At 40.7% G+C, this 13,817-nt stretch overlaps 2 protein-coding genes across 4 annotated transcripts in view; one reads left to right on the top strand and one right to left on the bottom strand.

The window, feature by feature from the left end:
- The window catches only part of pag1 (phosphoprotein membrane anchor with glycosphingolipid microdomains 1), a 52,630-nt gene extending 44,574 nt beyond the window's left edge, over positions 1-8,056 (bottom strand). Inside the window, exon 1 of one of the 2 annotated variants that reach the window (XM_046058465.1) lies at positions 7,794-8,056. The gene's annotated coding sequence lies outside the window, so the exon portion shown is untranslated. The remainder of the gene's footprint in view (positions 1-7,793) is intronic. The other variant, XM_046058464.1, reaches the window with a different exon arrangement.
- A 3,118-nt stretch (positions 8,057-11,174) lies between these two features.
- The window catches only part of mrpl53 (mitochondrial ribosomal protein L53), a 4,872-nt gene continuing 2,229 nt past the window's right edge, over positions 11,175-13,817 (top strand). Inside the window, exon 1 of one of the 2 annotated variants that reach the window (XM_046058467.1) lies at positions 11,175-11,335. In XM_046058467.1, the coding sequence (XP_045914423.1) occupies positions 11,238-11,335 (98 nt within the window). In that variant the 5' untranslated portion in view covers positions 11,175-11,237. The remainder of the gene's footprint in view (positions 11,336-13,817) is intronic. The other variant, XM_046058468.1, reaches the window with a different exon arrangement.

Below are 13,817 nucleotides of genomic sequence, written 5' to 3'. Positions count from 1 at the left end.
CCTTGGCCAGATCTGTGCCTTGCCACAATTCTGTCTCTGAGCTCTTCAGGCAGTTCCTTTGACCTCATGATTCTCATTTGCTCTGACATGCACTGTGAGCTGTAAGGTCTTATATAGACAGGTGTGTGGCTTTCCTAATCAAGTTCAATCAGTATAATCAAACACAGCTGGACTCAAATGAAGGTGTAGAACCATCTCAAGGATGATCAGAAGAAATAGACAGCACCTGAGTTAAATATGAGTGTCACGGCAAAGGGTCTGAATACTTATGACCATGTGATATTTCAGTTTTTCTTTTTTAATAAATTTGCAAAAATTTCTACATTTCTGTTTTTTTCTGTCAAGATGGGGTGCTGAGTGTACATTACTGAGAAATAAAATGAACTTTTTTGATTTTTGGAAAATGGCTGCAATGAAACAAAGAGTGAAAAATTTAAAGGGGTCTGAATACTTTCCGTACCCACTGTATATGTGCAGAAAGCCACACAGGTAAGGCAGACAGAAAAAAAGAAAAAACGATTCTTACACAAAGAAACCGATGTTATTCTCACAGAGAAAAGACATACAAGTAAGGAGCACAGAATATAAATAAGGCTAAGTACGTGCATAAGTGTTATGCAGACCTTTGTGTATACTGTATGCGTGTCCTTAATGTGCATTTAAAGTATATGTGTATATGTGTCTGAACCAGTGCAGTGCTTTAGCCAGCAGACTGTGGGATGAGGATCCTCGCCTTGGGTAACATTATAGCATCCCAGCCCTGCAGTGTGTGACTGTGTGTGAATGTCTGCTGCATCAGCAGCACTTTACACTGAAGAGAAGGGACAGTGTATACACTCTCTGTTCACTCACCCTTGCCTCTACTGTCCGTCACCTCAGCTCATGCACGCACTCTGCATGCGGTTGATCATTTATCCACCGTAAATTCATACTTTGTTCATACATGAGACATGTACAGCGCATTTCAGTCACTCAATGGTGTGACAAGTTGTATTTGCGGTATTTGGCAAAAATAAAAAACACACTTCCCATAAACCACACCACCTTCGGTTGCAGAGAGGGTGTTGCTACTTGTCCCCTCCCGTTCCTTGGCATCACTCCATTTGACTTCAAGAGCTAGAGGCAACAAAGCAGATAAACTACCCGTGATAGCAGTGTATATATAGGTAGGCCAACACGAGAGTCTAACCTAGACCTGGAATCAGTAGAACTTAAATATAGATGTGTGGGTCTGTCGGCAAAGTAAAATGGTTTTCCTGAAAAGTCCAACCTGGTGGCACACAATGTAAAAGCAGTGTAGAGTCCATCAGAGGCAGAGGCAGAGACATTTGAGTCAACTGACCCAGAATAACTGAAATAATGTGTCACTTTGTCTTAGTGATATATTTCTCCAAAAGTAAGAAAAAAAACTTTTGCTGGTTATCTGTAGTACTCTGGACGTTCTTTCTCGACACACTTTTCCAAATTTCATTTCTTTGCTTTGAGCATCATAACAAAAATTCCCTTCACCTGCATTGTGTTGTGTTGGTGACCAGAAATCTCAGAGATCGATCTCAGCATCTCAACAGATAAAAGCCATCTAAAAACAATCTACAGGGCTAGATCTACAAGGCAAGTAAAACTTGCTTTTAGTTAGTGAAAGATATGACATGCCTGTTTGCTTTCTTGCTTTCGTTCTTCTGCATGGCAAATAAGAAGCTGCTGCCTGAAGCTGCTTCGTCTAGCTAAGCATATATAGAAACAGAAGGAAATAGCTAGCCTGGCTCTTAGCATGCTTTAGAGATTCTAGTAGGATTTTGTTACCTTTGGACTGTTTCCTCCTGTTGCCAGTCTTTATGCTAAGCTAACTGTCTCCTGGCTGCAGCTTAATATTTAGCGTACAGACATGTGAGTGGTATCAATCTTCTCATCTAACTCCCAGGCAAGACAACAAATAAATGCAAGTAGGCTATTTCCCAATAAAACTACTCCTTAAGTATGAAAGATCATTCTTGGCTTTGGAAATAGTAGTTTAACAGAACAATGCCAACTCAAGAGTAACTTACTTGCTTTTTATGTCAAGTTCTATCTTCATGACACCTAAGCAAACTATTTATTAATGAAGACTGTGTGATACAGTTGAAAGTTCTGAATAGAGCTTCAGTGTTTTCCTACACGTGAAGGTAAAGACAGTGTACCAGAAGGCAAGTCATTTCAAATTCCTCTCTCGATGTAGGTTTTAACATCAGGGGCTGAATACATAATACACACATACCCACAATTCCAGGGAAGAGGAACTCTGATTTCCCATTAGATCTTCCCAGAGGCCATCTCAGTTAATCACATCCGCAGTGTTTACTTGACTTGAACACACCACGCTCTCCCTCAACACTTTCTCTCTGTCTCTCTCTTTCTCTCTCTCTTGCTCTGTCACACAGCAGCACAGAGCTGAGGTCTGTTTCTGCACTGTAGCAGAGAGAGTCTGCACACAACACAATAACAGAGCTGCAGAACAGTCGAACACGCTGAAACACCCTGTTATCCTTGAGAAAATTGCTAAGGGCCACCTTGAGTTGATAACAGTGTGTAGGGTCTGTGTGCTGTATGTGTGAAAGAGGTAAACAAACTGTGTAATATGTGTGTAAGTGGAATCTGATGTGTAGGCAAGTGTGTTTGATTTAATGCGTAAGATGTGCATGTGTCCATACAGAAGGGCTTATTTCTGTGTGTGCATGTGAGTAACATGTAGGTGCATGTGTACTATATATCTGTTAGCACTTTGCGTGTTTTGGCTGGTAAGTGTGTGTGCGTGTTTGTGGGCAGGATCATTCAGGATTCTAACCACTGTATGACAGGACAAACAAGTTTATAGCTTCAACAATGTATAAGGTATTGCTTGCAAAGACACACACACACATACACACACGTGAGATTTGGAATTCCTGAGCATGGTATGCTCACATAATAAGCTCAGCTGTTTCTTGTCTCAAAGGTGTTGGTCTTTTCTATTAGCAGTAAAGCATGTAAAAATACACACAAAAATACAAGTCTCCAGGGAATAAATTTAAGTCTATGTAATGTCCCTGAAAGAGATTTTTTCAGTATAATTGTGTATGTTTGTGTTCATGCCAATTGGCTAAAACGGAGCATGGCAATGGGCTTGGTCTATAGCAAAAAGGCGCAAGATAGCTGTGGCCACCCTATAGTAACCGCAGGTTTCTATCTATGAGGCTGAAATTTGCCATGGAGGTCAAGTGTTTGTTTGATGTTGTTGCATCGCTCCCCATACTGGAATTTATTTTTATTTAATAACCGCATAGGGATGGAGCCGTAAAATGTGTATCTCTACTACAAATTCTCCTACTGGATAGTAAATCTAGTATATCTTGTCTGAATATAAGTCTGAAGCTCCACATTTTGAGATTCGGTTAGATGATAGATTAACTTGTATAATCTTTAACATTTTACTTCAGAAGAACATTCGGTAGAGTCCCTGCTATAAATAAGCTGTGAGAGCATTTCCTGTTCTTATGGAGCTGTGAACGAAGACATTTCAAACTAAGTATTTGTCATCTGTCTTTCTCATGTGCTGGTTTTACCATGGGAATTTACATTTCTGAGCCGAATGCAGCTCTAAAACCTGTTGAAGATCCATAAACTCTGTCAAGTGCACCCTTTGGATAGTGTGCACTTGTGTCCCTTCAGAAGATGAGGCGCTCTGGGTGCTCTAATAACTACCATAAATGTGATTTTAAAAACAAAAACAAGTAGCCTTTACACTGTACAGAACAGATGAAAAATCAATTGTGCAAGGCTCTACAATGTTGAGGAGACTGAGAGGAGCACCAGTGATAACCCAACTGTTGCGCTCTAGATCAATATCCTCTATTTTTTTTATTAGAATTGCTGTCCCATTTTTTATTCTCCTTATCTGTCATGCCCTCCGTCTAATAGCTTTTTCTTGCTCAATCACCACTTCACTCACTGACTGAATCTCCTATTTCTGAATGTCCTATTTCTCCCTCTGTGCCCTCTGATCTTTACAAGCAGAGGAGACAAGGCAGTTTGAGCAGCTGCCCCTAATTTGGCTGGAGTGAAGTGCAAAGTTAACGATCGAGAAATATTCACTACATACTTGTTACATTGCAGTTCGGTGAGGCCTTAATTTACAGCACTATACAATATTGGCTTTTATGCAGGGGTGGGAATGGAGACCAAAACCCTGTCAGCTCAGCTCATGAAACTGCATATATGTGATGCTTGTTAATGTTAGCTACACAGAAACACAAATGGGTGTTTCCTTGACAACTGGCAGCTAACAAGAATCAGCCCACAGAGGCTTCCCTCAACCACAGTCTGTTTACTGATAAATGACTATGGTCTGGATCTTGAGCATTTCCTCTTTCTTAGCGAAAAACCCACATGAAAGGTGAAACTCCACATCTTCCTAAAATAAACAAGATGTTAAAAAAGTTGGGCACTGTGAAAACAAAGCAGATGTCAACTTGAAAATGGCATTTTGGTTTTGTTATGTCCATGAAAGATGATGATGTTTTCGAGACTTAGTCTACAGCTATAACATCCCCTCCTGACCAACACAGCAGGAACTGCTTCTAAAGGGAAGATAATTGCGTTTCACTTCTGCATTTTGCTCCGTTCCAGATCAATGAAAGAAAAAAAAACTGCAGCAACAGCACATAACAGTATTTTCCATTTTCATATTAGAGTCCTGCTCAGTCCAAAGAAAGCCTGACATTTAACAAATATTCTTTGGTAGTCACAGCAACACGTGCTTCCTCCAGACTCAATCCTCGGTCTAATTCCCCGATGTGTGTGTATCATATGGACAGGGGTGTCAAACAGGGCGTACAGGGTAATTGGGGTGCGGAGGCAAACACTCCACTGTTTGCCTACCGATGATGGCGATGAGGTTCTCGCTTGTTAAACCCTAAGTGAGTGTGAAATGTGTGCAGTCTGCAAAACAACATCTTGACAGCCTATGATTAAACTCTACTTTCTCAACAGTCAGACAGAGTGCCATTTTACTTTACTCTTTCGGAAGCAGGACCAGTATGGCAACATCACTGTGTTCTCTATCATACCAGACCCATTATGACTAGTTTAATGAGTGCGGAATTACAGGCAGCTGTTCAGCCTTGCCACTCCTGAATAGAAAACAGTGCAGGTCATGCAAATGACTCTCTACTAAGTGATTTCACCACAAGGTGCTATGACTCAAAAGCCTACATCAAGGATTGAACAGGCTGGCTATGGTTAAAGAAGATTTGAATGGTTTTGCTCTGAAATACTTCCTGAAGAAACTGACAAACACTTAAAGGAATAGTTCAGTACTTTGGGAAATACATTTATTCGCTTTATTGTCCAGACTTAGATGAGAGGATTGACACCCCTCCCATATCTGTCAGTTCAATATGAAGCTGGAGCCAGGAGATGGTTATTAGCTTGTGTAAAGACTGGAAACTGTTAGCCTGGCTCTTTCTGCCTATGAAACTCACTAATTCAATCATTTGTACAAGAAATATAGTGTAAAAACGTCAACTTGTGATTTTAGGGGGGGTTATGTGTCAAACTGTTTGTTGGCCAGGAGCAGTGACTTCCTAGAGTCTCCACCGGTGGTGTGGAAACCTCATGGAGAAAACAAAAAAAGCAACTTGTGTTTTTTGCTTTGGGTTTTGTACGGATTGAACAAAATGCAATGTGTTTATTAGAGCATGTTATAGGTGCTGGTAGGCAGATCTTTTTAACCTTTGGGCAGAGCCAGGCTAGCTTTTTACTCCCCCTTCCAGTCTTTATGCTAAGCTAAGCTAACCATCTCCTGGCTCTAGCTTCATATTAAACTGACAGATATGGGAGAAACTATATCATGAGTTTGGCTGTAATAAATCACAATTTAAGTAGTGTTTTCAGACTTCAGTTGGCTCAATGTGGATGTAGTCTAAGGCTAAACCCTCCTATCCAAGCTGGACGGGAAAATGTTTGGACAGCTTGAATGTGATCCTTTCAATTAATGGATGAGTGAACAAAAGGCTATCCATATCAACCCAAAACAAACTCTCCTTGGACTCGTTGATACAGTTTAGGAAAGTCCTTGGTCCTTTTGCTCCTCACTCATCTCCTGTCTTACGTGAAACAGCTGCACATACCTAACCTCGTCTCCATCCAAATACCAGCACTGGCAGCATGCTATGAATACTCTGAACTTAAAATTGTCACAAAGCATTTGCCATGTTGTTGTCCTCTTACATTCACCGCCTCAAAGTCAATGGTTTACAGAGTGACAGAGATTTAGACATACACTGACATCCAGCTCTAACCCTCTGACATGTGCATGTTATAAGCTGCAAAAGCCTGCCAGCTGCTTTCTTATAAACACAATACAATGACATGAAAACTAGAAAGGGTGGCCACATTTGAGGTTTTTTTTATCATTCAGCTTATTTCGCTTCCATGCTGGACTTGAACACAAAATTGTGGGTCTTAATGTGGCTGTGATGTGATGTTCTACACTCACTAGGCTCGGTTACAGATTAGGATTCAAAACATGAGTTGTGGCAAAGCGTTATTTATTTACCACGTTCCATGAAAAGATGTCAGTTGGATGAAATGCTTTTTCATTAATGTTTAGCATAACACAAGGAAGTGCAGTGAAAAGTGCAAAGGGAAGCTAAAACAAAGTGCAAATTGTGTTTGCTTAAGTGAATGTCAACTTCTGTGAAAGCCAGCCTGCTGCAGGGTAGATGCCCTGCCAGCAGCTCCTATTCAACAACATCAACACAGACTGAGGGGAGGGGGTTTCTAATGGTGGCATTTGGCTCTATGTGCCTATGTGTGTATGCGAGAGAAAGTGGGGAGGGGGTTTGGGGAGAGCTGACAGAGTGTGAAAAAGGGTGTTCATTTTATTTGGCTGATTTACAATTACAGAGGAAGATGGTTGGAGAATAGCGTGTGCCTCTGTCTCACCATGCATCAGATATGCACATACAGTATGTATGTTTGTTCATGCGTGCATGCCAGCTCTGCACTATAAGGAAGGAGAGGCCACCTACTTGTCAGTGTCAATAAGGACAGTGCTGTTTATGCATGTCTGAGGGCATCTAGAGGGTCAAGCAACATCCACACACACACATACATGCAGTATGTGGTATGGTGTGTGTGTGCTGTGACTAAAACCACTAAGGGGGAAGTTAATTTGCATCTCAAAAACAAGCACAGGCATATTTCACACCAATGAAAATATAGATTCCCATAGATATAATGGTAAGCCTTTAAAATCACATTCATTAATTTAATTAAGGTATGTGGTTATAGGAATGTGAAGGTAACACCAAGGTTATACAGTTAGATTTTATCAGCAATAAATTGCAATAAAGTAAAGCAAAATCATAATGAGTTTTCCCTTAAAAATGAACCTGATACATTTTAACATGGACGGGACACAAAAAACTGCAAGCCAGTTTTAAAGAAGACTAAATGAAGAAAGCAGAGCAGAGAGAGCTAGCTGTCACCACACTGTTTAATATTAACTGGAAAAGCGAATGGCTTTAGTGGAGGGCAACAAGTCTGTTCCGGTTTGACTATGACCGCTAAGTTACTCAAATTTCGCTTTACTGCGACCGCTGAGGCTGCCGCAGTCTCAACTACAGAACAGTCTCTGTCAGTGAAGTTTCCCAATGCGTCCCTCCACACACACACACAGACACACAAGTCCTCAGCACAGTGCAGCAGTGACAGGACAAATAAAATAAGAACACAACTTTTACATACACATGTGAAGATAGGAAACGAGCGCTTACCCTAGAGAGAGACTGAAAGAGAGAATAGGGGGGGACTCTCCAAAAAAATTAAAATCAGCATTCAGTGGCCGGTTTAAACAGAAAGTGGTTGGATATGTTCAGTGCGCGTTAATCCTCCGTCTAAACCTGCCGGCGGTACGTGAAAGAAACGAAAGTGGTGTGTTGTCTGCGGAGGCTACAGAGAGAGATGCGACTCGTTTCTTCTCCCTGCGCACATTTCTGGACGCGAGAGACACGGAGCTGTTCATCTCAGTCTGCTCTGCTCTGGGCACAACACCGGGCAGGACGCTGGTAGGAGGAGGAGTGCCTGAGAGCGGCCGCGCGAAGCTTCACGGGACATGGAGTTCACGATTAAACGAAGCTAGGCTGGGTCTTGGTAGGTTAGATTTTTAATGAAATTAGCTCTGTACTACTATACTAGTATACTATAATACTGTATTTAAATATATAGGCCTAAAATTAATGACAATAAGAAAAGAGGAGTTCGCAAAATCAGCAGACAATAATATAAACTAGGAAGTGGAATGAGAAATACAGAATAACGTAAAAAAGTGCTAACAGACACAACAGGGATTGACAGCAGCAGCTTTATACACAATAGTCTGTCATACAAGATGTTTGATTTTCCTGATAATGATTCCATGCTTTATGACCAACATGTTTAGTTTGTAAAGAGAAGCATAAACACTGTGAGAAATATAATTCAAAGTGTGCTGCTGTTTAATTTCATATTTGGTGACAATGTGAATTGTGTCTTCTTCAAACCATCTGGGGACACCCTAAAGACTTCCTCAGGGAGACAGAATTTGAATAGTGACTGGCATAACATAGTACTACCAAAGTGCCACTGCCTTGCATACTGTGAATTATTCTCAAGGGAGAAATACCTTTTCTATAACAGTACATGCACCGGTATTTCCTAAGAAACCCCCTGACTGTCCTCATATATGTTGTTCCAATATTTCCCAAGTCATGCACTAAGGAGAAGCTTCAAGTTTAACAATCTGTCAATATCACAGCTTCTACACTCCATATTCACACCTGGTTGCCGCCCAAGGTATGACTATAGGAGATGGTATATGAACTCTTAAACTAACAGTGTTGTGACACATGGAACATGTTTTACAGTTGTTAGTACGTCATACAGGTGTAAAAATGACATTTTCACTAGGAAGCAACAACAATGACAGAGTAGCATTAACAGGACACAAGCACGGCATCATAAACACCAGTGCATCATTGTAAGATCCTGTCATAATGAAAAGGACATATGCTAACTTATTATTGTGCTCTGGCTGAGAACTTAATAAATTAAATCCTGCACCAAGACAATGCCTCTTTTTTTTGTTGGAGGTCAACCGTACCCTTGAGCATTCATTGTTTCTGAGCGCCAGTTTTCCCCGCTTTCTTACTGCTGGACATACAGTACAACAGCTTAATAAGTGTACTGTGTACTGTGTGTGTGTGTGTGTGTGTGTGTGTGTGTATGTGTGTTGGGGTGGGTGTGGGTGTGTATAGGAAATGCTTCTGCCTCTCAGTAGCCGTATGTCTAAATTTAGAGCCCCGTGCCTCCACTGTCCAACTGTCACAGGCTGGGTCGCACTGTGGTGCGTTCAGGAAAGACACTTGAGGCGTGTTGAAGTTAGGATAGATTGTACAAGTGCGGGTGTGTTCATCTGAGAATAACACATTTGTTCTTCACAAGGCCCAAAAACAGCATGGCTATAAATACCCAGCTATACTAACCAGAGTTCAAGGAAGTGCAAATGCCACGCAAACTTTTTTTTGCAAGAGTCTTTTTCAAAACAAGTTGTTTAGTAAGAGAAAAGAAAATCTGACCACTGAAACTTCATTATCAGCCTAAACAGAAAATGTACTGAACTTACATTTACTGCAACTGCTGACAACATGTGGCCAAGAGATACACACACTATGAAAATCTAATTTGACAACCTTCCCTCGCAAAAACTGCATAATTGTTGTTTTGATTTGATGCCAAACTCCTCCATTACACACAGACACTTATTTTACAGAAGCAATTCGTGCAATGATTAAATTTGACTGGAGTGCCGACACGGTCAAAATTTAAATGCATTTCCATTTCCATGCATTTCTGTCGTGTTTTTATACCCTGACAAGCTCTTGACCTTTTTTTCATCTGCTGAATGCAGGAAGCAACAGTAGCTGGGGATAATTTCTCAGCCTCGTCTATTTGATTATAAGATGTGTCTGTTTGATTGTCTATTTGGAGAGCAGCACCTCCGTTATTGACTTAGTGCCTGACAGCCCACCATTCGTCCTTTGCTAACGTAATTCTGTTCTGTGACATTGTTTGTCAGATTATTACAGGGAGGTGCCACAGTCGGTTTCCTTGTGAGTTTGCTTTAATAAGCTTTGTCATGTCATTGTGAAAAATATGGTGAAAAGGCTGTTAATCTACCACAGGGGTTTTCAAATTGGCCACCCTAAGGGGTCTCCAAACAGTTTCAGGGGAGGCTCAGTGAATGGAAGTGAAACAATATTACATTACTTATTGCATTAGTTATCAAAAGGAGATCACATAGCACAGCAATTGCACATGTGAGATACCTTTTTTTTTTTTTTTTTTTTTAAACTATTTGGTGTAGTCAGAGGTTATGTCAAACAGCAAAATTAGGCTATTTTGGCTCAAATGTTCAGTGTCTATGGGATCAAATAATATAATCATGATCCCATAGGCATTAAGGAATTGAGCGAAACTTAAACTTAAAGTAAACTAAAGATGTGGGCCGTTTCCCAAGCTTTGTCTGAGGGGAGGCCTGCAGTCTCAGACTTTGAAAACCCCTGATCTACCACACAGTGATGTTTTTATTGTTCTTACATATACACCTGACATTATAGGAGAGAGCAGGAATGTGGTTGAACATCACTGACACCTGCAGAGGCCTCAACAGCAGTCTTACACCCAGCAACCAAAAAGGCCTCAGCAACACCTTCTCTAGACCCCATGTTGGGGATGCATTTACAAATAAGGTGCAGCTGTTAATGCAACAACTCCCAGAGGAAAAAGCAAGAAGCAAATCTTGTGAAGGATTTTGAAGGATTGTAAGAGAGCTCTGCCTACAGGTTAATTAAACTCTGCAGGTCCAGGGTTGAATATAAATCACTGAAAAACCAAGTAGCAGAGGATTAAAAGTAGATTAATCACAGAATCCTGCATGCATGGCTCAAATAAAATCCACTGTTCACTTGTCTGTAATGTGCCTATTAGTGACATTTTTATACCTTATGTGTATCAATTAACTTACGATCTTATTACCTTACCTTATTGCTTGTTTTATAGTGATGTCAATTACCCAGTCGACTCCCTAACCTCCCTGGTGAGTTTTCTATCCTCTGGCGCCCTCTAGTGGCTCTCGGTGAGACGCGTCAACCTCCGTCACAGCGGAGGTCACAACAGAAAACATGGCGGCTCCCAGTAAAAAAGCGACCGTGGTGTTGAAAGCTGTGAAGAGGATAGCGATTCAGTTTTCTCCGTTTGAGTCTAATGTCCGGTCAACACGGTAAGACGTGTGTGTTTAGTGCGCTGTTGTGTCGTGTAGTCGTTTTGTGTGACTTGATATTGAATTGAAACCGTAATTTGACAACGTGGTGAGGTTAGCGACAGTGTAACGCTACTTCCAAACAGCAGTCACAACTAGAAGATTATTTATTTGCTAAACCTCAGATAGTTCAGGCTGGGTTTTGTTTAACTTAGCAGTAACTTTATTTATTTATTATTATGTAAGTTACATATTCTTCCCTGTCATACTTAACTGTTACCTGTTAAGGGCCTATATTTTACTTCATCCAAATCCCATTGGTACCTGCCATGCTGACTAAGTAAAGTGAGTAAATTACTTTAAATTTAGAAAAAGTTGTAACTTAATTGATTTGATAAAACAGTTTTGAAGGTTCCTGCAAACTCATACGGGTGTTTTCACTTAATTCTGGCTAATTAGATTGTTCAGGTTAACATTGAATTATATTAGATAACCAAACTTCATCAACCAATAGGAATAATAAAGGCGTAACCTCTGTCAGATGAGGTCTAATCAGGCAAAATAAGTTCAGACCCCTGTGCTGGTGGACCACGGGTGTGTAGAGACATTAACATCTTGATATCTTGTACGCACCATGAATAGAACCCAAAATAGAAATGATTTGGTGAAAAATGTTATACTGATACTTGATGTAATCCCTATTTGTGAACAACCATTCTGTAATGCAGTAGAGGAAGAAGTATTCAGATCTGTTAGGTAAGAGGAGGCACTACAGATGAATAAGGTAAATAACTAATAGGTATCACCATGAAAACTTACCCAGTTGATTACTTACATTAAGACAATTAATTTTTGCAGGTCAGGTTTTCTGAAATGTTATGTTTAAAAATGCAAGTCAGGCATTATCTAATGCCAACGTTTTGTGAATTTAGGAGAAATCTACACAGACAGTGTAGTAAAAAAAACAACAAACTTAAATGTGTATTTTGGGTGTTTTCTTTCCACTACTCTGAAAGAAGACATGTTATGGAAGCAAATTAGCCCCAAACCTCAACATTGACCAGTGCATGATAAAACATTGTTTGCCTGTAGTGTCTCCCCTTAAGTAAAAGCTGCCATACCACATTATACAGGTGCTGGTCATATATTTAGAATATCATCAAAAAGTTGATGTATTTCAGTAATTCCATTCAAAAAGTGAAACTTGGATATTATATTCATTCATTACACACAGACTGATATATTTCAAATGTTTATTTCATTTAATTGTGATGATTAAAACTGACAACTAATGAAAATACCAAATTCAGTATTTCTATATATACACCAATACAAAAAAAGGATTTTTAGAAATGTTGGCCAACTGAAAAGTATGAACATGAAAAGTATGAGCATGTACAGCACTCAATATTTAGTTGGGGCTCCTTTTGCCTGAATTACTGCAGCAATGCGGCGTGGCATGGAGTCGATCAGTCTGTGGCACTGCTCAGGTGTTATGAGAGCCCAGGTTGCTCTGATAGTGGCCTTCAGCTCTTCTGCATTGTTGGGTCTGGCGTATCGCATCTTCCTCTTCACAATACCCCATAGATTTCCTATAGGGTTAAGGTCAGGTGAGTTTGCTGGCCAATTAAGAACAGGGATACCATGGTCCTTAAACCAGGTACTGGTAGCTTTGGCACTGTGTGCAGGTGCCAAGTCCTGTTGGAAAATGAAATCTGCATCTCCACAAAGTTGGTCAGCAGCAGGAAGCATGAAGTGCTCTAAAACTTCCTGGTAGACAGCTGCGTTGACCTTGGACTTCAGAAAACACAGTGGACCAACACCAGCAGATGACATGGCACCCCAAACCATCACTGACTGTGGAAACTTTACACTGGACTTCAAGCAACATGGATTCTGTGCCTCTCCTCTCTTCCTCCAGACTCTGGGACCTTGATTTCCAAAGGAAATGCAAAATTTACTTTCATCAGAGAACATAACTTTGGACCACTCAGCAGCAGTCCAGTCCTTTTTCGTCTTTAGCTCAGGCGAGACGCTTCTGATGCTGTGTCTTGTTCAAGAGTGGCTGACACAAGGAATGCGACAGCTGAAACCCATGTCTTGCATACGTCTGTGCGTGGTGGTTCTTGAAGCACTGACTCCAGCTGCAGTCCACTCTTTGTGAATCTCCCCCACATTTTTGAATGGGTTTTGTTTCATAATCCTCTCCAGGGTACAGTTATCCCTATTGCTTGTACACTTTTTTCTACCACATCTTTTCCTTCCCTTCGCCTCTCTATTAATGTGCTTGGACACAGAGCTCTGTGAACAGCCAGCCTCTTTAGCAATGACCTTTTGTGTCTTGCCCTCCTTGTGCAAGGTGTCAATGGTCGTCTTTTGGACAGCTGTCAAGTCAGCAGTCTTCCCCATGATTGTGTAACCTACAGAACTAGACTGAGAGACCATTTAAAGGCCTTTTCAGGTGTTTTGAGTTAATTAGCTGATTAGAGTGTGGCACCAGGTG

The sequence above is a fragment of the Micropterus dolomieu genome, linkage group LG09 (assembly GCF_021292245.1).
Source record: "Micropterus dolomieu isolate WLL.071019.BEF.003 ecotype Adirondacks linkage group LG09, ASM2129224v1, whole genome shotgun sequence".
In the NCBI taxonomy this organism is placed as follows: domain Eukaryota; kingdom Metazoa; phylum Chordata; class Actinopteri; order Centrarchiformes; family Centrarchidae; genus Micropterus; species Micropterus dolomieu.
This window is presented reverse-complemented; position numbering and strand designations above follow the sequence as displayed.